This window comes from Polyodon spathula, chromosome 6 (genome assembly GCF_017654505.1).
Source record: "Polyodon spathula isolate WHYD16114869_AA chromosome 6, ASM1765450v1, whole genome shotgun sequence".
Lineage (NCBI taxonomy): Eukaryota > Metazoa > Chordata > Actinopteri > Acipenseriformes > Polyodontidae > Polyodon > Polyodon spathula.
Window position 1 is genome coordinate 15,560,062 of NC_054539.1, and position 22,988 is coordinate 15,583,049.

General features: G+C 36.6%; 1 protein-coding gene across 1 annotated transcript in view; it reads left to right on the plus strand.

Moving 5' to 3' along the window:
* LOC121316905 (sodium/potassium-transporting ATPase subunit beta-1-interacting protein 2) overlaps positions 1-22,988 on the plus strand; it is a 213,598-nt gene that overhangs the window by 75,806 nt on the left and 114,804 nt on the right. Inside the window, exons 2-3 of the mRNA XM_041252250.1 lie at positions 17,180-17,317; positions 20,229-20,309. Coding sequence (XP_041108184.1) covers positions 17,180-17,317; positions 20,229-20,309 — 219 coding nt within the window. The remainder of the gene's footprint in view (positions 1-17,179; positions 17,318-20,228; positions 20,310-22,988) is intronic.

The following is a 22,988-nucleotide window of genomic DNA, read 5'->3' on the forward strand; positions in this document are numbered from 1 at the left end:
CCTGCTTCCACTGCAGTATTTAGATATGATTTGCAAAGTCACAGATTATTTGTTAAGCAAGTAGTAGTTCATAGAGACCAAGATGAAAGAACTGCAAAAAAACAAAAAATAAAACCAAACAAAGGTACTAAAACGGCCTTGTTTCCAACAGGAAGAAAATTCCAAAATGGTCAGAGAAAGTCAATGAGTGTATTGTTTCAAGACTACATTTCTATCACCAGTTTAATCTGGGGAATTGTAGAGACAACATCGATTTGTGAAAAACTTGAAAGGTGGATATTCTGTGCACACTTCTGTGTGAAGGCCACTTTATCCCTCTTTTATAAATCCAATTGAGACAAATTAGAAATTGATTTATATCTGTTCTCCAGTCACAGTGGAAGTAAGCTATTGAACAAAATGCAAGATTTAATACCCAAGTCATTTTAAGACAAACATACATTTATTGGACAGCTTCTAGATCGTTTATTGTTGCACTAAAATTAAGATAATTCAGCGAAATTATTAAATGTTAGTGATATACTGTTTACTCCATAAGTGCATTTGATGAGGTTCATTTGAGAGACCACTGACATTTTTCAATGATTTAATGGTTTTCTATGTGTATCTCTCCACAGATCCCAAATTAGAACTGTTTGTGGTAAAACTACGGGTTGGCAGTTTTTCAATATTCAAAATAGTAGACAGGATTTGCAGAGCTCTTATGTGTCAACAGTGGAAAACTACTACTTCTAAAACACTTCACAAAGCTACCATGCTCCATCTAAGACATGTGAAAAACAGAATTAGTTGATGGTCTTAAATTCGGACTAAGATACAATCTATTGTTTATACAAAGCACAAAGTGCTTGTTTCACACACCCTGACTTAGTGCTTATTGTGGATTACCTAACATTAGCTAATCAGGTTTTGCGAAACCTAACAAAAATGTTCTCCTGTGGTAAATATACATTTTAACTATAGGTACTTGGTGTATACTGTTGACAAATGCTGTGACTTTATTTCACCCACTGTGAATGTAGTTTCATAGACGACTGTGTCCCAGTGTATTTAAATCTACTATATATATATATATATATATATATATATATATATATATATATATATATATATATATATATATAGAATATATATATATACTGACATGACTGATGAAACAGTAAATACATTCTGAATGAGCAAAGTTGTTCTATAAAGGAGCAAAACATTTCTATTACTAACATACATGGATAACTTGTGAACACAGCTAAATTGGTCTTTTGTACAGAATGCACTGAGTTGAACTCACAGGGCTGTACAAGTGTTGGTATAAAAAATCAATAAGTCAGCTTCTGAGTTATTTTTAAACATCAGCATTGGAAACAGATATGAGTGAATGCACAGAGACAAATGCAGAAGAAATGTGATTGGGACCTCCTAAAACCTCTTTTGAGAAACAGCCACATGAGATGTGCTGACTACAGTTTAATTATTTATGTCTGTTTAATAGGAGTCTGTCTTGCTTTATCTATTTTTTATTATAGAAGAAAATAAAATAGAGTGGTGATTGCAACACCATCATACATTTGGATTATAGGGCTGTGAATACAAAGTGCTCTGAAATGCTACTATCCAGAAAGCTAATAGTCTGTTTATGGCATACCGATGATACAAGCAGAGCTGCATTTAGAAAATAAGCATTTTCCAGTGTGCCTCCTCCTCAGTAGTATGAGTTCATTGTTTTATCACTTCAGTCTTTACACCATCATTAGCATCATTCACTAAAATATATTGCCCTTGCCTCATGACATCCTTTAGACATCAACATCTGTACTCACCTTCATCATATATATATATATATATATATATATATATATATATATATATATATATATATATATATATATATATATATATATATATATTAGCTCAAAGAGCCAGCTGCCCAAAGTTTCGATATTTTGTATGTATCTTTCTCAAGGGAGCCTGTGTTTCAATCAAAACATTGGAAGCATTTATAGGTATTTGACGGCATGACAACTACTTGTTATTGTTTATATTCAAATCCATGATTTATTCTTACATGATGTAATGGTGTTCTATATTGTGACATCACTTTTACTTATATCTTTAAATCTATATTAATTCTAATTAACATTATTTTATATAAACTTATATTATCATGCAATGCTGGCTCTGAGGATCAGCCTTGATATGGTCTCCCCAGCGCATCAGCATGCACAACTTTTGAATTAATTTTGTTTATTTAATTATTTTTAACTTTACTCCGGGTGTCCTAATGTTTTGTACGCTCAGTGCGTGTACACAACGGATTTTACACATATATCTGTATATATATATATATATATATATATATATATATATATATATATATATATATATATATATATATATATATATATGACACTGAGACACTTGAAAGAGAACTCTTGATCTTTCATAATTCTGGAATAATGGATTATCAAAACCATATTATCTGTGGAAGTTCATTATGTGCTTTTTTATATTTAAATCATGAAATACCAAACCTTATGTTATGTGAAGTCAGTTTTAACAAGAATTGGTTGTCAGGATGTTAGTATAAAAAGTATTCAGTAGATAGCTCGTCCTGAAGGTGAAGATAAGCTACTGGATGGGTCATTGTTTATCCAATCAGGTGTCAGGACTCTGAAAAAAAAGTATACGTTAACCATAAACATTACGTTACTGTGGTAAAGTGGTTTGCAGTGCACAGGTGTAGTGCTGATGTGATTAGTACACAGAAGACAGACAACAAAGTTCACAATCCAAATAGGTTTTAATTTGTAATCATGGTCTTGTGACCACAAAGAATTATCCCAGTCAATACACTGCAATGTTTATTTAACTAATCCCAAAACAATGGATTTCAGTCCCAAAATATAAACACAGTAAGTGATGAATAAACACAATAGTATACACACAAAGACACATGTTCACAAGTCTAGAGTAATTGTTTTTGTACTTGTGGTGATTTATAATTTACAACAAGGTGCAGTGTTGTCCGGGTTTAGTGCTGGTCTGTAGAGACAGCTCCGGATCATGTTAGCCGTCTAATAAATAACTAACAGTACAAATAAACAAAACACTCACGGTTATTTTACACTCGTCCTTCAGCGGTTTCCTCTTAACTATTATAAAGGAACAGGTCACCAAGCCATGTCCCCTTTTTGTAACTTCAGTTACATCCCCTTGGTTAGCGAGTGCAATCGTTTCTCTTCCAATCCGCGGTTGCCACGTCGCTTTCCCTTTGGAGCGATGATTTAATGTACCGCAGCTGTGCCTCCTTTCTAGATGGCCGACTTCCACCTAACCCTGGGAATGATTTGTCAGGCCATCCAGTCCAGGGCACTCTGTTCCCTTTATACAACAACCTCACAGGTCGAGAGAGAGATTTATCACCAAAAATTATTCTGTCTCTGTCAGTTACACACTAATAATAAAGTCACTTTGAGGTTCGGTAAACAGACTTATTAGTTAGTTATTATTCAAAAATAGTGAAATACTACATTTAAATACTGCCATTAAGAGAGGCTGATATATTAAAAAAAGTCATTTTGTAACTCCCACACAAATAGAAGAGACCTTATATTTTCCTGCATTCATAGAATTTAAAACAGCACGATTTTTCTTAAAGAAAGGCTGCCATTTGAGATTAGACACTATCTAATTGGAGAATGTTGAACTAAACTTAACTATTTATTGTACCTAAGAAATGATTTGCAGAATTTTTCAGTAGGAGCCTCCAGTCAAGACACTTGCTTCCAAAATAATCCAGGCATTAAAATGAAAAGAACAGAGCCACCATGCCCATTGACTGTGTACATGCTTAAATTATTATGCAACTGACAACCCAGGCATGTGTGTTTTATTTATCTTCCAAGCAGTTTGGTATCTCTTTAATGTTTAATGGTGTTTCAATACCATTTATTCAGATTAATTAGTGGAACAACACTGTTCAATTCTGGATGAAAATCCATAAAGATGAACAACCTGTTGATGGTAAAATACAAATCCACACCGATAATAGCTTTTGAACAACAGTAGTTATTTGGTGTGCTACCATGTGGTAGTTGCTAAGTGACTTATTCAGCCATCATACATCATCACATTGGTTCATTATCGATTTACTATTGAACAAAAGGGACACTTTATGTCATTGTCCAAATGTGCAAGCCAGATGTGATGCATTCTTAACAGTATAGGCAGGGATTACCAACATAGGGGCAATTACCATGGAAAAAGAAGGCTCACCTTTTTCTCATTGCCCACTGCCAGAGAAATTCAAATAACATAATTAATATTTAAATACGTGAGGGTGTATTTAAATGTTTGAGTTCCAGTAACTTAACTTTAAAGCACTCATTATGAATCAAATGGCAATAATTTGAAACATTGAATAAATGGTGTCACATAATTTAAAAAAATATAAAACAGAATGAAGATCTCTAAACCCCTTTTTTTTCCTAGCTGGTCAAAGAATCTTGCCATGGCTACTTCCTGTGGCTCTCTGATAATAAAGGATTGCTTGGTACGGCCTTTACCTATAATAGAAAGTTGCATGAGGTTACGCCACAAATGAGATTTTCACTGCCGGAGTCTAGTTTTTGTTGCGCACTTCCCATAATGTGTGTGGTATGTATGTGCTACATCACATAAATAATGACTGTGAAGAGAGACTGACGACCTTTGAAAGCTACGTGGAAACCCGGCCATTGTTCATTCTGTGCTAGGGGATAGCTTCCTTCCTATTTTTTTGGAAAGAGTCCATGGGAAGTATACTGGACCGCCATCAGATTCTTTATGAAACCATTTAACAGCTTATTTTTCTCACAAATGCTAACCCTTTACAAAATATTTTGTGCATAACCATCAGTGTGGTAAAAAACAAAATATGCACAGTATATACAGTAGGTGCAAATTTTATAAGTTTAGGGGTTTTTGTGTGATGTTAGTCTAGTCTTGCACCATATACTTAGTGTACTGTACATGAATGCAAGTGAGGCAAGTTACATTAAGTTGCTCCCTTCCAGAGATGAGAGTTAAGCATCAATAAGCATAATTGTATTAATTGGAAAATTGAAGTGCAATTATGTTAAACTAAATTGTATAACGTTGTTCTGTACTTGTTAGAAATTGTTTTGTCACAATATAAATCATACCAAAAGGATGTTCTTCTGAAATGTAATTGAAGTAATTCAGAAAATCAACCCATTTCCAAAAAATTATGATATGCTAGTTTTGTTAACTTTGAAAATGTCTTGCAGTTTTGATATTCTGTATTAAATAATACCTGCTGGATTTATTATTATTATTATTATTATTATTATTATTATTATTATTATTATTATTTATTTTGCTTATTTGTCTTTAATTAAAACCTGTTCAGTATCCCAGAAAATACTTAATAAAACAGAAAATTGTTCTTCGTTGTTCGGTTTCACTACAATACCCATCAGCATTACCCATCACCCACCCAATTATAAACATTATTTTAATCAGCTTTCGAACTGGAGCATATAATTGTTCAGGATAATCAGGTAAAATTGCATATTCTGCACTTTAATAGGATCTTCATCCATTTCAATTAAATAACAGAAAATGCATTCTTATTAGAAAATGTGTTTTTCTTCCTCTTCTAGCATATATCTATATCTATCTATCTATCTATCTATCTATCTATCTATCTATATATATATATATATATATATATATATATATATATATATATGGTTTATTTAAAGTGCAACTTTAAAACAGTTATTGTTATGTTTCAATCCCTGAGGACACAGTCTATTTTTTCCTTCAGTAAATGGACTTGGGCTGATAACAGGCACCCAAGATTCAGCACGCAGGAAACCGGACAAGCCCTAAAGGGTCCCGATGCCAGAGGGGGGCCCACACTCATACAGAAATGAAATTGCACTAAATGTACTATTTCTGTGCTCAAGGAGCAGGGCTAGAAATGTTTACTTTTCACTAAACTAAAATGTGTGCGTGCAGTGCAATGAAACTTTTCAGATCTCCCCTTTTTTCTTTTCTCTTTTCCTGCGTGCGTCCTGTTCCCGTAGTCCCGCCTCTTTTCACTCCCTGTTGGCTTCCGTCCTCCCCCGTTCGTCTTAAAGCCAAAAGCTATTGGCTGATCTTGACATACACTTATACAAATGTGGCAGTTAAAGGCATATAATTGGCACATTTACTTTCCAGCAATCAAGACTTTCATTTGACAAATGTTTTGTCGAGCTTCATTTTCATAAGGTTTGTTATTATCCTAACACCTAAACACCTATCATAATTATACGATCTTAAACCATAAAAAAATTAAACCTGCCGAACCTCTGGAACCTCCAAATAAAAAGAAACACAAATCTGGATGTCAAAACGGAAGGAAAGGCTACAAAAAAGAAAATCTAAAAAAACTGCAATAAGCACACTGTCAGATTTTCTATGTACTTTTAAAAATGATTATTTCTGAAACGTGTCTGTTCTGTTTTCTGTTAATTGTGTACTAAATAGGATACAGTAAAAAAAAAAAAAAGCTCTAAAATCATTTAGTTTTAATTAACAACAAACTTTTGCTATTGTAACGGCTCCTGAGAACTCTCCGAGCTGCGTGGCCTCTGGACTGTGTGTGTGTGTGTGTCTGTTGTATTGTTTATTGGTTGTTTTATGTGTTTTTACTGGTTATCTTCAGTGCGTTATCTTCAGGTATGCCAGGACTGTGTTCAGGTAACCTGGTGAGTCTGCTGTGTAAAACTGGATTCCTGACTCTCCTCTTCATTACACTATTTTCACACTGTACAGTAATGTGTAAAATGCAGTAGCATAACTTATTTTGTGTTACCGGTAGGCTAACACAAAATTACTACTGTATTTATTACATTTTATTTTTTCTTCCTCCAGAGATGTCCGGTTTTAGCGAGGGACTACTGAATATGAAAACATTTTTTTTAGAAAAATATTTTTGATTTAGGGGGGCTAATTGGAGGTCCTTTGCCCGGGGCCCACAAAAACATGAAAAAAAAACACAGCTAAAAATAAAAGTTTGTCCTAGAGAACCCCTATCCTCAAGATTTTATAGGTGTCTTTACATCATCAGTGGCTAAAGATCTGGAACACCTGTTAATCTTGACTAATTAAGCCAATAATTGGTGCAACTAAGTAACTGAGAACTCAGTTGAAACGAAGAACCAGCAGACCCAGTACCGCTCCAGGACCGGGTTGGAGACCCCTGCTATAAACAAAACTCATCTGGCAGTGCATCACAGACGGAGCGTATGGCTCTCTCCTGCAAATACGCATGTGTCCAAGAAGCCAGTGATGGAACGCTAGCCTTGCTACAGTATTCAATTCATTATTTCTCCCTGTGGCAAGCCGGGCCCTGCTTGTAAATAGTTGGTGTATTGCTGGTGGTGGTTGGCAGGGATGGGGTTAATTCCTATCCCTGCCAAATGCATGTGAGAATGTGGCTGGAGCCTTAATGCAATGACTAATGGTTAATTAGGCTCCGGCCACATGGTATTTAATGCTTTGTTTGGGAGGTTGGTGTTTGAGTGAGTGTAATCTGTGAATTAAGGTGTGTGTTATTCTGTGGTAGTCAGTGAAGGTGAATGCTCAGCCTGACCGCACTGCTTATTCCTTATTTTATTTTGGCCCTTGGCCCTTGGGCCAGTCTCTTTGTTTCTGTGTTTTTGTTGATGGTGTTCGTGACTTGTTTTGTTTGCCCTTTTTATTTCGGTCTGCGAGCAGTGTTTTGATTTATTTTTTGTTTGAATAAAAACATGCACTCCAGCCCTTTCAACCCCACAGGTACCTGCCTCCGTGTCAGCTTCCAGGTGTGGGGACATCACCACAAAGCCGTCCTGGCAAAAAGGCCAGTTATTTTCTCGTATGGCGTTTTTGTTCTACTGCATTTGGGTTTAAAAACAAAACAAAAAACAAAAAAACTTCACAGCTAGCATTTTCATAATTTTAATCATTATATAAAACCATATGGGACAATGCATCTTCAAGCTCATACAAAAACTACAGCTTGTTTAGCTGTGTTGGAAGCTACAGTAGCTGTGCCATATGGATCTTGTTCAAATTGTTGAATTTGTTCAGTGCTTTTATTAGCAGATGTAAGTGATGGCTATTAAAACAGAAAGACTTTCCAAGCAAAAAAAGCTGAGCTTTGGTAAATAAATGTGATTTGGTTTCCTTATCGTTGCACAACGCTGTTTAGAAGTATTAAAGATTAATTTGAGACATGCTGCAAAATCCAGGAAATCCTTATCAAAACAAATCTGGGCACTTTTACAGTGTGTGTTGTACATGATGATAAGTGAGTTTGTTGCTTCATTATACAGGAGGATTCCTATTAAGGAAGCAGATGGGGAAACATCAGTTATCATTTATACCTTCTGTTGGTCGTAAAGCCCATGAAAACATGGGACCTCATCCAAAATAATTGGGAAAAGAGTAACATGACTCAAGTGAGTTGAAAGAAATCAAATTTGCTTCGGAAAGATCTGCATCAACAACATTTCTCATAAATGTGTCAACTGGCTTTTTCCTGCATATTAAATGCATTTTTTAATGTTATGTCAGCAGCTGTTTTGTTCAAATGTGAACAAAACAGTTTTTATGTGAATGGAAGAAAATGTAAAATAGGTTAAAATATTTACTCTATACAGAAAATGAATGTGTTAATTTGTTAATTACTGTTACAGTAATTGTTTACCCATTAGCAGTTCAGAAAAAAATTGTTTATCGTATAAGAGTATCCACTAAAATTATTGTGTAGTATGTAAATTAATGATAATGCATTCTATGTTTAAGAAAAAAAAAACAAAAAAAAAACTGACATTTGCCTTTTCCTAATTAATCAACTTTTTTTTTTTTTTAAATATGTTTTCATACCTTGTGCCATATTCATAAAAGATGGAGATAATTTCAGGGCATTAAAAAAAATTACTGAGCTGTTGCAGTTTGTAAAAGTACTGCCTGGTTATTTTACTGGGCAGTAATGGTTTTAGATGTGATTTACCATCACGGATTGTTACTGAGAGATTGTATATAATCAATTTTCAGAGGTATGCAAATGAGCTCTGTCCCCTTTAAGACATCAACGGTCTGTTTACACCATCACGTTATGGCTATGGGACATTTCTGGTTCTACGAAATATGAAATGTACAAATAAATTTCAACAAATATTTACAGTGCTCGGTTTATTTTTTAGTGTATACATCATTGCGCTGAAGTAGTGTATTCTCTGTACACATTATAGCTTCATAAAGATGAATTATTTTTACTTTGGCCTGTAGGCTACCAGTAACACAAAACATCATAATGAACTCCAGCTGAATAACACCTGACTATCTTAGGCACTTCCTTGGAATTCATTTTGAATTCAGCACTGTTAGTTCATCATGATTTAAAAACATTTAGGTTCCCCTTTCCCCTCCATTCGTTCCTTATGAATTCACTTTTTATTCTATATTAATTCATACCCTCTTACTCACCCACCAGGTGATTGTTACAAGTGTTAATTAATGCACAGATGCATGCCTTATACATGTGATCAACACCATGTTATAAAGAAACATGGAATGAATGTGGGTGGTTAAATCCACATGAATAAACAGGGCTGAATTCAGATTAATTACTTCAGAACTCAGACAAAGTGCATATGATATGCAGGCATTAGAAATATGACTTTGCAGCCATTACCAATCAGTCTTTCCTTTTGTTAACATTATTACTGTGTTTCCTTTGATTGTGCTAAGAATGTTTATGTTCTTCACTTATTTTTAATTTTTTTCAGGATATTTCAATATTTCAAATGCACTACTATAGATAAACTGCTGCATACTTTTACCTTTGCTCTAGGTCACATTGTCTGATTACAACGAGGACATTGGACTGAATCTAAACCATAACACACAAAGTACTCTTCCAAGAACTAGCAGCTGGTAACTTCATCTATGTCATTTTCTCTAGGGTGCTCTGTAATATATTTCTTATGCTTGTGTTCTACCTGCTTCTGCCTCACTTCCCTTACACTTCCTGACAGTCACACAATTGATATCTTTTTTTTTGTTGTTTTGCATTGATTATCTCTGTTTCAACTCAACCTCTTTTCCAGGCATGATACTGTCTCTGTACTACCATTACAATGATGATTCACAGACTGTGGCACACAATCCAGATAGTTTACTCTTCACTGAAGAGCCCTGGAGGACACATTCTAATTAATGAAAGCAGCAAACTGAAGATGGCTCTGGGGTAAACATGGCAAGCACGCTTAAAGAAAATGCATTGAAGGGACAATTATGGAGAACTCTCAGTCAGTGGTGTCATATCATAATGGTCCTGGGAAACTAGACAGTAAAAATCCACTAGATTAATTTCTGTCTAATACTGTTAGATGTGCCAGTACATTTTCCTAAAATGACCCTGTAGCTAAGGATCAATGCTCAATATTGGTTAATTTTGAAGTTACACATGATACCATAAATAACAGATTATAAGGTTATGGCTTTAAAAACAATCAACTTGGTTGGTACATTCAAATTATTTGGTTGGAATTTAAAGTTGCAGAGCCTGTTGTACAGGATGGTGTAAGTGTACTGTTTTCAGTAAATCCTGTAACACAAAAGACATTGACAAAGATGCATGTTTTTTTACTGTATCCCGCAGGCATGCTGAATACATTTTGATGCCTTAAAGGGATGTCCATCATTATGTCTTTGCCCAGTTTGCATTTTACAGAAATGTATCCCATCATGACTGGCATAAATGTTTCCAGGAATAAATCCTCTGCTTTTGGTTGTTGAATCATTCAGCCAAGGGCAGCAATGTGCTTTGTGATGCAGGTGGAAAATTGGTAGCCATCTGCTGTAGCTCAGTGAACCAGTCTTGTACTGAACTCCATAGGGCAATCAGTGTGACTTGTGCCATTTTCTCTGTGAGCAGACTTGGGTTTTTGGGCAAACACAATATTGACAGTTCCAGTCTTGTTGGCTCAAAGACAAAATCAAGCATTGTTATCCTAACTGATGAAGAGTGGAAATAGTGTGTTTGCAATAAAGTACAGTAAACCTGCATTGTTTGAGGGTACAGTAGTTGTCATTTAGACCTGAAGAGATTTGATTCCACCCAACATTCATAACTTTCATGTACTGTGCAGTTTATAGTCACTAGGTCACATTGCACAGCTGCAGAAGGCCCTCGCGTGACTATAGTTCGTTTTCACTTATCTAATAATTATATGGCACATGACCACCGTGGCTTTGCTTGCAGTTGGCACAGCAATACAATGGAGTTATATCACCACCTCTAACCTGAAACTTAAATAAAGGGAAAGTTACACAAAACAAAGTTCTGTTTTGTTAAAGTTCCACGCCTATAAGCAATTACTTTAAGCAGTAAATCATGAATAGGATGATTGGCATAGGTGGAACTTGTAAGTTCTCAATGTGGTCACTAAATGGCTCTACAATACTTGCATCCTTGGCACTGGCATTGGGTCAACCAGTGATACAAATGATGCTATGACAGCGCACATTATGGGAAAATGTCAACCGTACAAATCGTATTGTATGGTTGATTTGTCATGGTTTATTTCCATCTAAGGACCTTTATTTCAAAGTTGTGTAGTAATGTGTTTCATAATCATCTTTTTGTTGTTTTAGCTACAGTGTAAAGGGTATTTTTCTATCTTTATTTTAGAGGACTGCAAATACGACTGTAGGAGGTATTGCAGATAAACTGATCAATTATTGGCAACCAGACTAATTCAGTAGAAATAAGTATGGGCAACATGGCTCTATTATGGAATAATTGTGCACATGTTGCACCATTCAGGAGACATTTTCTGCAAGTAAATTAGGCCAAAGAAAGGAAAGCAACTGTCTGAAAACTTCTGGAAGAAGTGAAGACAAAGTTGCTCATCACAGAAATTATGAGACAGGACATTCCTTTTGAAGATGAAAAGAGGTCGCTGGCATGTTGTGGCTGCTGCTTCTCTAGCATGTGTTTGTTTTTGTGTTTGTTTTATTAGTAGTTGTATTCAGTTTTATTTTTTATTTTTATTAGTTTCAATTTTTCTTTTAGCTATTTAATGTACATAATGCACACAAAATGTGTTTTACAAATTAGTAACTTAGCGTGTTGTTGTGGATTCGTGGACATGTTGCCTGTCTGTTGCATAAGAGGCGCAGATGGATGGAGAGAGGGCTGCAAACATATAGGTTCTTGCTGATAGGAGGAAGTTGGAAAGGGTTGGGTTTAGTTGAAGATGAGCTGCTGGAACAGCAGGACTTGGAGAGGGGGTGGAACTGCTGCTGGAATCAAGCTGCGGAACTTGGCTATCTGTAGACGAGATACAGTGTCAGCTGCATTACTGTGAATGTTAGGAAGATGGTGAGCTTGAAAGAAGTAATGATGGGAAACTGATATCCAAACTAAATGGTGAAGTAGTTGCATGATAAGAGCGGAGAATGATTTTATTGATGATGGGTACGGTTGACTGGTTGTCACTGAAAAATAATATCGATTTTCCGGACCAAGAGTGCCCCTAGAGATGTGCTGTTTTGTCGATGGGGTACATTTCAAACAGAGCTTAGGACTTGACATGGGAAGATAAGTTTTGAATTTCGGGGGGTCCAGGTGCCATAGAACCACTCGTTGTTTAGAAACCCCCCGAATCCTATGGATGAAGTGTCGATAAATAGAGATAGATCATGAGGGGCTGAAGTCATTGTAGAATAATGAGAGGCCATTCAGGTGTTGCAGCAAGGTGGACCACATTCTGATATCTTTTCTTGCTTCTGAGGAGATTTTGATGTGAGAATCCAGATTTATTGCAGTTGAGGCAAGAGCGAGAAGGCGAGAAATAAATGTTCTACCTTGGGAAATAATGCGGATTGAAAAATTGAAGTGGCCAAGGAGAGATAACAGGTTGCATTTAGAGATTAAGTTTGATACTTGGAAATTGTTAATGAGCTGATGAATGCTCTTCAGTTTGTCAAGTTGGAGACTGGCTTCGAATTTGACGGTGTCCAGGGTGATTCTGAGGAGTTCTAGTCAGTTTGCTGGGCCGATGGCTTTATCTTCAGAGGTGGTAAGCCTACTGAAGACACTAGGGATCGCAGATTGGAGATTGCCTGAGCGAGGGGGTCTGAAGAGGGAACTATAAGGAGAAAGTTGTCTAGGAGATGGAAAAGGAAAGGCACTCGGCATGTGTTGAGAAGGATCCAGCAGAGGGCTTCAGACAGAGTGTCAAATATTTTGGGGCTGCTGCAGCAGCCGAAGGTAAGTTGGGTGGCAAAGTAGTATTTACCTTCTCAGCAGATCCCGAACAGGTGGTGGAGGGAGGGGTGAATGGGCATGACTTTAAAAGTGTCTGAAACCGGGGCAGAAAGGTCGATAAGTAGGCTCTTTTTTCCCAATATTTTGCGAGTCGGTATTAGGGGCTAATCCTGAAGATGAGGAACGATGGAGCTGGGAAAGGGCTGGCTATGGATCCTTTGTCCACCTTGGCTTCAATTAGAGATGGTGATTCTGGGCTCGGAGGAAGCAGAACGAAGATGTTTGCATATGAATGGGACAGAAGGGAGATTAGGAAGGCCATGGAGAAATCGAACTGCAGGCCATCAATCAGATAAGCAATGAATTACCTATCTGGTTTGTGTTGGGGTGCATTTGCTAGGGATGGGATGTTGATGGGGGGTGGAGACTGAAAAAAATATTGATTGTCATTTGGCTGGGCAGATGTTTTTGGAATGTGTGTCTCCACAGAAGCTGCGAACATGTAGAAACCTGCAGAATGGAGTGGAACACACTGAAACATTGAATTTGTTGCAAACCTGTCTGGATCCAGAAAATTTGAAGATTTGAAGGGATGGCCATATTTATTCTTGGTTACAGAGTGGTAGGGGGGGAGTAGGACAGGAACTAGAGCTGAGGTGCAGTTGCTGAATCTTGGGGGGGGGGGGGGGGGGGGGGGGTGGGGGGTGTTGATGTAGATACCCTTTTGCCATTGCCACTTTTGGGCACAGGTCAGATGAGTGTGCGGTGGATACCCTGAATGCGTTCGCCCTGATCCCACTGAAAATGCGATTAAACAGATCTATATAGGGGGCGGACCAATGAGCGATATGATTATCGTTAGCCAAGATAGCGGCTGCTTTTGCAGAGAAGGTTTTGTGATATTCGTAGAACATGGTGTCCTCGTATCTCACTGATAGTTCTACTACATAAAACATATATTGATCCATCTCTTGGCAGCGATAGAGGTATGCAGTACACAGAACGTCTCAATAACTAGAAAATGCAAAAACAAACTCGCTAAGGGACATATTTTTAAGCAGGCGAGGGTCACAGGGTTTCACCATGACTGCACAATCTCTGCAATTGACGACTTTGTGAGCAATTAATTCTGATGCAGTAATGAGAATGGAAACCAGGTTGAAGTTTCGATGTATTTGCCTTCTGATCAATGAGGAGAGTGCATGACGTTAGATGGCTGCTGCTGATTGGGAGTCTGAAGTGGATGCTGTAGCCAAATTGTATCCTGGAACACTGATAGTTGGGACCGGGGGCAGGGCTGAAACTGCCTGGACTGGGGTGAGCAAGGGAGCCGCTGAAGCAGAAGATGCGGTGAAGATGGGTGCGGAGACTGGCACATGAGAGGCAGAAGGAGGGGCTGCAAAAGTGCTGGATGAGATTGATTCCGAATTCAGTTGATTGCCCATGCCATCTAAATGAGTATTAATTGCAGACAGGATGTTTGCAAACGGCTGCATGAACTGCTTCATGTCATCTATGATTTTTTGGTGCAGCTCTGCCATGGAATCTTCAGCTGAATGTAACTGTTGGGCTTCTGCAAATCTTGCAGGTGGGACTAGAGTGAAGACATAGGCATGGAGCTGGTGCTGCTGAGCGAGCAAGGGCGGGGCAGCGAGTGGTCAAAATCAGCTGTGCTGAGACAGACTTGTAGAAAAGTTGGAATAGTGCGGTATGATCGCTTCCAGGTGGGATTTGGATTCCTTTATCAAACAAGGCTTTTAATAGTCTGGAGACAGGCCAGTCCTTTAAAAAAGTTGGGCAGGGAAGGAATCCTGTCGGCGTTTAGTTTTGAAATGGTGTGGCTGGGAAATCTCTTGGTCAGGTGCTGAAACAAAGGAAGTAGATGCCACTGGAGGGATCAGGATGTTCAGTGGATTCTCAGGGTCAGAAGAGGAAGAGGTAGATAGGTCCATGCTTCGTGTCGTGTTCAGTCTTGGTTTGATAATCAATCGGGAAGTCATGCTGCGATTTTTCAAAGCTTGGTTGGGTAGTCATGCTGCAAGGTCAAAGCCAAGTCGTACAAAAGAAAGTTCAAAGCCGGGTTGGGTAGTCAAAGGTTCAGGAGTCGAAAATGGAATCAGGGAAATCAGACAGGCAAGGTTCATTCACAATAATCAATTTATTTATTCTATCTCTCTCTCTCTCTCTCTCTCTCTCTCTCTCTCTCTCTCTCTCTCTCTCTCTACGGGCAAAAAAAGCTAACACAAGAGAAAGAGCAGAGCTGTGACTGGGTTTATATAAGAAGTCTATGATGGTGAATTTTGGAAGAGCTAAAGCATTGGCTTCTGCCCCCCGAACCTCACATAGTTAACATTATTGTGTTTGCTTGAACTGCCATTACACTACACTGACACATGTACTTTTGCAAAAGGATCTTGACATCTTGAGTTCTCTTTGACCATGCTTTGTTTTCTGCTCTTAACACAGATTGAGATGGACATTTATTTCAACAGCAACCCATCTGATACAATAAACACAACTGCACAAACAGCTTATTTTAACTACCTTTTACTTTTAACTCATGCTGGTTAATTTAAAGGGATTATCATTGTTGAAAAGTAATATTATTTAATTCAGTAGATATCAGTTCGAGGCAGCTTTCCTCTTGTTTTATTTAAGAATATCGACATTATATTTCAGTATCCCAGTTTATTGTACACCCGACGTCAAGCTATGAAAACTTGCATACTGTAGTCTGTACTTCTTTATTATTATTAATCATTGCATTGCCTTAAGTCTGTGTAACAAAGTGCCCGCCCCTGTGTATATTATCTGTTATGTGTTGCGTGTGGTGTGTTTAAATGTTGGTGTATAGACATTGGTACACGGGATATAAACGGGTCTGTGTAACACGAGTGTTTAAAAATGTATATGTGTATTTAGGCACGAGGATTGCACAGCACTTCACGTGCAAGTAAAATGTAGTAATATGTGAGCACGGGGAATTGCACTTTATTAATTCACGTGCTGGGATTCAAGTGAATAATTAATTGGTAATTGAATCCCAGCACAATAGTATATATAGATGCACGTTGTCACATACTGGGGTTGGGTGTTCGATGAGCGGAGAACGGGATTGGAGACGGAGGAAATAAGTAAAGTAGTAATAATAACAACAGAGTATCTGCTCACCGTGTTTGTCAGTGTCTGTCCGTGCACCGTTGTGTTAAGTTTAGTCTGTTTTCGTTTGTCTATTTATTTTGGCGTAGAGTGCCGTGTCCTGTGTTTTTCGTGTTTGTGTAAACCTTTTATTTTGTATTAAACCGGCGCCAACAGGCGTCTTCATCACTTCATTTCATCCGTCCTGTGTTTTGTGTATTGCCTTACCTTTCCTGGTTCTGACGCCGCCCACTTCGGCCGTCTCTGTGACAGTCTGTTTTAAATTAAATCAAAATATACTTCTCAACTATAAACACAGTTGTGTACATGTACATTTAAATGACACATAGATCGTTCAGCTGTTAAACTTTGTAAAGCAGACAAAATACGGGGTCATTCCAGCTCAAGTTGACTCCTTCCTGGAAAGGTGTTTCCTGCATTTTGGTCCAAGAAAACATTTCTAGGGTTATTGGAGCAACAGAATAAAAACTGTGTTACTCATGCCCCACTTGTCTGAGGATGGTAAAAAGGTCCTTTTTGATGATGACCACATATCTTTGTTTGGGGAATGACCTAGCAAGTTTGCATTAGTCGGGCAACACACATTGATCTGGAATGACCCTATGGTTAAAGTTTTATTACATTTTTTTATTAACCATATAAATAATAATAATAAAACGACATTTTAGGTCAATTAATATAAAACAATTTTTTTTTTTTTTTTGGCAGGTCTGCATATTGGAACGCCAAATATTTGACTTCCTTGGATACCAGTGGGCACCAATCCTTACAAACTTTGTGCATATTATTACCGTGATACTTGGTGTCTTTGGAACAGCCCAGTTCAGACCAAGATATGTAACCGGGGTAAGTATAACATATCGAGGTCGGTTTTTAAAGCTCTACACATTTAAAGTCCCTCATTGATTAAAATGCATAAAACTGTCTTATAGACCACATTCACCACTTTTTTTTTTAAACATAAACTACAATATGTGTGGGAGTGTCTTCCTAACTAATGAATAAGGCTGTATTTTTTTTTTTCACGGATTTGACAATTTCTGTTAAATTTATCCATTTGTGTGAACTATGTGATTCCATGTAAACATTTACATTTCTTTTAGAATAGTGTAAATATAGATACAAATAAATACAACAAATGTTTACCTTATTGACACACAACCTGTTACACTGCATTTCAGAACCTGGTAGCTGGGTTAGTTCTTCTGGTAAGTGAGTGAACACACTGCACGATTTCTTTAAAATAATAAAGAAGACACCAGTTTTATCAAAGATTGTAGGTATTTCGGCTAAAGATTGCGCTGTCCAGTACAGGAAGGAGACATTTAGTGTGTCTGTTGTTATTTTTACATTTATCTGTGTTTTTATTTTGTTTGGTAATTCACTGATGATGAAAATAAAATATATTTTAAAGGTGGATATACAAAACTAAATATTCTACAATTTAGCCTTTAGTGTTTTTCAGGTAAGCATTTAAATATTTTGGAACATTTATTATATAATAACTCTACAGAAGATTATACATTTTGAATGTGACAATGCATTTTTTTTTAATATAGGTGTGTATTTATGTATGTATTTATTTATTGCTTTAATACATATCAGGTTTAATTGTAAAATATCTTGAAATGGCTTTTTTAGACTGATTTTTTTTTTTTTTACCGTGAAAAAAATACAGCCCTACTTACAGTTTGAGTGGGAGGGCTTCATGCATTTGACCCATTTCCCAATGAATTTAATTAGAGCCCTAGTTACTGTATGAGACCTAGACCCTGATACATGCCTCATCCTTCTGTAACACTTCTTTGCAGTACATAGATAATGTTCCAAAACCAATGGAAAAAAAGTTTTGGGGAACAGGGAGCCAGCATTTACATTCTTGTCAAAACAATCATGTCTACAGGAAATCTCTGCTGCCGAGTGACAGGGGTCCTTTTAAGATTTCGAAGCCACTCTCTTGCAATATGTGATTTGATCATGGTTTTTGAATCTACTTGTTATTTTGGGGGTGTTTTCAGTCTGAAGGTGGTCTGGCAATCCCACTGATATCCATGACATGGGTTGCTATCTGTACATTTTACAGCAAAATACCTCTTCCAAATAGCTTGGGAAAATTGGCACCAGTATGCCAAACTGCAGAGAGGGAATAGCCCACCAACATCACACTGTGACCTGCAACCCCACATTCTTTAGTCTATCAGCTGTTTATTATATCATCTCCCCATGGTCCAGTAAATCAATTTCTAAAACGTGCAATAAAGTTATTGCTGTCGAAATGTGTATTTAACCGTGTAGATAATAAATATTATTTCAGTATCATATTAATCAATTAACACGTCCAAGGACTACACACATCCTACTAAAATAATAGTAGTATTGGTATTTCAGTAGTTACTGTACTCCTGGCCTGAATCTGTGTGACTTCAGCTTGTGTCATTATATGTGGCGGTTTATACCCAACATCATGTTTGTTATTACATAAACTGTAATAATACAGGTTATCCGGAATGCGCACACATACAATATAATTAAAAAAATTTAAAAAAAAAAACCTTCACACAAAGATAAATGGCTTTCTGTCTAACATTCCTTTTGCAATATCAGTTTTACAAATGCTGTCAATGTAGCTGAATCTGTATTGTAATTGAACCTGGTGCTCTCTTGCAGCTGGAGAAGTGCCAAGTGATGTGCCACTACATGCTCTCATTTTCTGTATCTGATGTCCTGACAGCATGTCAAATTTAGTGAAGGCAAAATCCCACTACAATATGTTCCCTGTAAATGGCCTGTTGGGTTAAGAGGGTTTTTAAATAGAACACAATTTCTCAAACTTAAGTTAAGCTTAGACATTTATACAACATGATTAACTTCTTTTGGACATACATCATGCCAACTAATGTAATTAGATACAGTACAATAACATTATTATGGAATTCCTAATGATCTAAAGCAGAATATGCCAACCCCAAACCATGTCATGAAATTCAGTTGTGTTGCTTTCCAGACCCACTATAAAAATAATTTAAAAATTAAAAAAAAACAAAACGTTTTTTTTTCAGCACTGTTTCGATGAGATACTCACATTAGGGTTAGGATTATGTTTTGAATATTACTTTCAGGAAACAAGTAGGGGTGTGTATTTAGTTCAGGGCACCTGTCTGCTTGCTGTGAAATTGCATCTGAGAACAGATACAATTGACAGTGGTTTTCTTGAAGCTGAAAATTCTGTCTCTGTTTTACCAAACTAGAGTCAAACATACTGTATCAGCTACCAGAGACAAACACCCCAACTGTATTTTATGTTGTATAATTGGTATGTTGTAAGAGGTAAGGCTAACACCTGAAAATGTTGACATACAGTGCACTCTATTGGTCCCTAACCAAGTTTGGCAACTTGGTGTGAGTGGTGTTTGAACCATACTCACATGATTCACCCTGCAATCAAATAACATTTACTAGCAAGTTAGGACCCTTATTCAAACTTGCTTATAATTACAGTTTCAAAAACTGTCCATATCTGTTCTTCATGGGAGGTGGTCTAAATATACAGCTAGTTTTAGCTATACAAGTTATTGAAAAGACAAGTCATTGTTAATAATGTACAGGTGTTTTTTTTTTTGTTTTTTTTAGCAAGACAGATGTGCCACTGAATAATCCAGCTTCTTTATAGTTGTCTGAACTATTGTATGGAAAACTTCAATGCTGTAATTGTCTTTTGATTCAACTTTTTAATTGCTTTATTCTTCGGCCCCCATAGTATGCAGTCTGGCTGGTCCTCTGGGTCACGTGGAATGTGTTTGTTATCTGCTTCTACTTGGAGGTCGGAGACCTTTCAAAGGTAATTTGCAACCTAACATTTCAAATGTGAACTCACTTTAATAACACAACCCGTTAAGAAGACTATTTTTGTAAGCATGGTATTCCTTTTGTTATTTATCCTGGTGCTCATATCACATAATGTACTGTAGGGCTAGGAAGTACACAAGTCCACGTGTTGTTACTACAGAATCATGTGGTGTGGTTTAATGAAAAGACCAGTGTTAAGTTGAACAATGTCTTAGCTAATATCAAACTGGGGAAATGCATCTTTTCTATATTATCATTTAATGTGAACATGTGTGTTCTGGAGTATCCTTGTTGTAAACATTATGGTCAATGGTCTCGACTTGGTCCTAATAGGAATAAAAAATAGCAATCTAACACAATTGGGGTTGGATGTACATCTTATTGTATACAGTGAAAAAACATTCTGTTCTGTTTCTGCTTTTGTTTTTCAGTAAATGTTTAGCTGCACTCAGATATATTTTCCTACAATCACCATAAATATCTCTTAAGAGGCTGGGCATTTTATATTTCATGGCTTTATTGGATTATGCCAGATTATATTGTTATCTCTTAGTACAGTAGATGCTATGCTTTTTGAAAACCACAGTGTTGCATGTGAGTCACTGTTGCAATCAGAAATACAACGTTTACAGGATTAGAAATACAAGCCTGATATAAGTGTCCTGGACAGTGTATTTTATACAATGCAAGTGATTTATTAAAAAAAAAAAAAAAAGTCAGGTATGGTAATTTTACCAATGTCTAGTTAACTGATGTAGTGAATAATCCCAGAAATGATTTATTATTTTACAAATTGCTTCATTATGTGCATTATGTGCAACTGTAGTAAACTGGCTACCGGAATATTCTTGATGCCAATTAGGGGGGATTACAACTCTACTTATAAACTGCTTTCTTCTTGTGACATCCATTTCAGTGAGCATTTTCTACATCATAACCACAGTAGATAACCACCTAGAATCTGCTTCTCTAAACACATTCAAAGGGAAATGTCAATGGTAATGAACTGTAAATCTATACTGTTTTAAGGTATCTTTAAAAGTGTTACACTGCCGTTGCTGAGTAAAGTACAGCTCTTACACGATGGTGTCGAGCTGTTTCATGAGCAAGTTCAGAACAGAGATATTTAAGTGAAAATTATGCTGTACTTGAAATTTGTATATTTTGTTTCAATAAGCAGAATTCCAGTTTCTATCCCATTACGTTTTATAACAGTGCTGTTTCTTACCTATATATTTTAAATAGATGGGAGTTAAAGTAATACTATTACCACAAGCACGGTTCGAAATAAGTAAAATACAAGGTGGATGGGCTCCTATAAATTCTGCCATGGCTTGTTGAGTCCAACCAACTTTTTTTTTTTTTAACTATCATTATTAGTTAATCTGGTTTCAGAGTGAGAGATGTAATACAATTAGTGTTCCGCATCTCTGTTTTATTTACAGTGTAATTGTAAATCTCGAAAAACTACTCACTTCTGAATCTTTTGTAGTCATCTTTGTATTACTTTAGTATAAATACATGTTAATTTGGATTCATATGTTGTTTTTTTCTGACTTTATGTGAACGAAAAGACACACATTTGCCCATTTTCCCATTGGAAATAGTGATATTTTGAAATATCACTGCCCTGGTCACAAAAGCAAAGTTTGTGGGGAATAATAGCCATGTTCTATACTTTTGAGGCATAAGCAATTAGGAAATAACACTTACTACCCAGGAACAAAATTTTTTTTTTTTTTTTTTTGTTACACTGTGAATATTATCCCGGTACTATTTTCTAGGAAATACACCATAATTTGATTAAAATAATGTTTTATTTTGACTCTGACATTATTATAATAAGCAGTCCTACACTGTATCCTAGGATGCAGCAGATGTTTAGATGACAGAGGATCAAATAACATTCAACTGTGGTTCTCTGTCACCTCACAAACACACCATCACCTGATTATGTTGGCCAATCAAATTCTGATTATTGTGGCAATTGCTGGGCGTAGTAACTACTAGCTTGACCAAAAACTAAATTGAAATACTTACACAAAAATAAAATATTTTTAATGCATGAGGAATGGGGAGAAAATGTAAATCAGTTTATGAATATTCAAAAGAAAACAAATACAAAAAAGCAAAGTGGGTCAAATGAGGTGGAGGATTCATAGTGTAAATACTGCTGCTTGAGGTACATGTTCACGCTGACAATAAAATACCACACTGAAAAATAAGCAACACATTAAACTAAAACAATAAAGTGATCCGAGAGACAAGCAATCAATTTATGGGGCTTTTACACATGTGTTAATAAAGAAAGTGCAGAATGACTGTGTTAAGAGTTTGTTGGAGCACTGTGCTTTGCTGGACAGCCATTGTTTAATGCAGAGGTATGTATCGGTGATTTTGTGCAACAGTACTGTCTGTCCATCAACTAAAACACTGCCTAACGCTGACAATCTTAATCGTAAATATTTGACAGAAAATGGTGATCTTGTTTTAGTTGGTAAACATACATGGAACACATTGATGGAAATGTCCAGTGTGATTTTTGACGCGTCTCCCGGTGGCTTGCACCTTCCAGTTTTGTCAATTTTCTTTTCTTTTTATGATTTCAAGGTGAATAAGCCTGGCTTGTTTTGTGCTGATGTCATATTCATACATTCTAGATAGTGTTTCC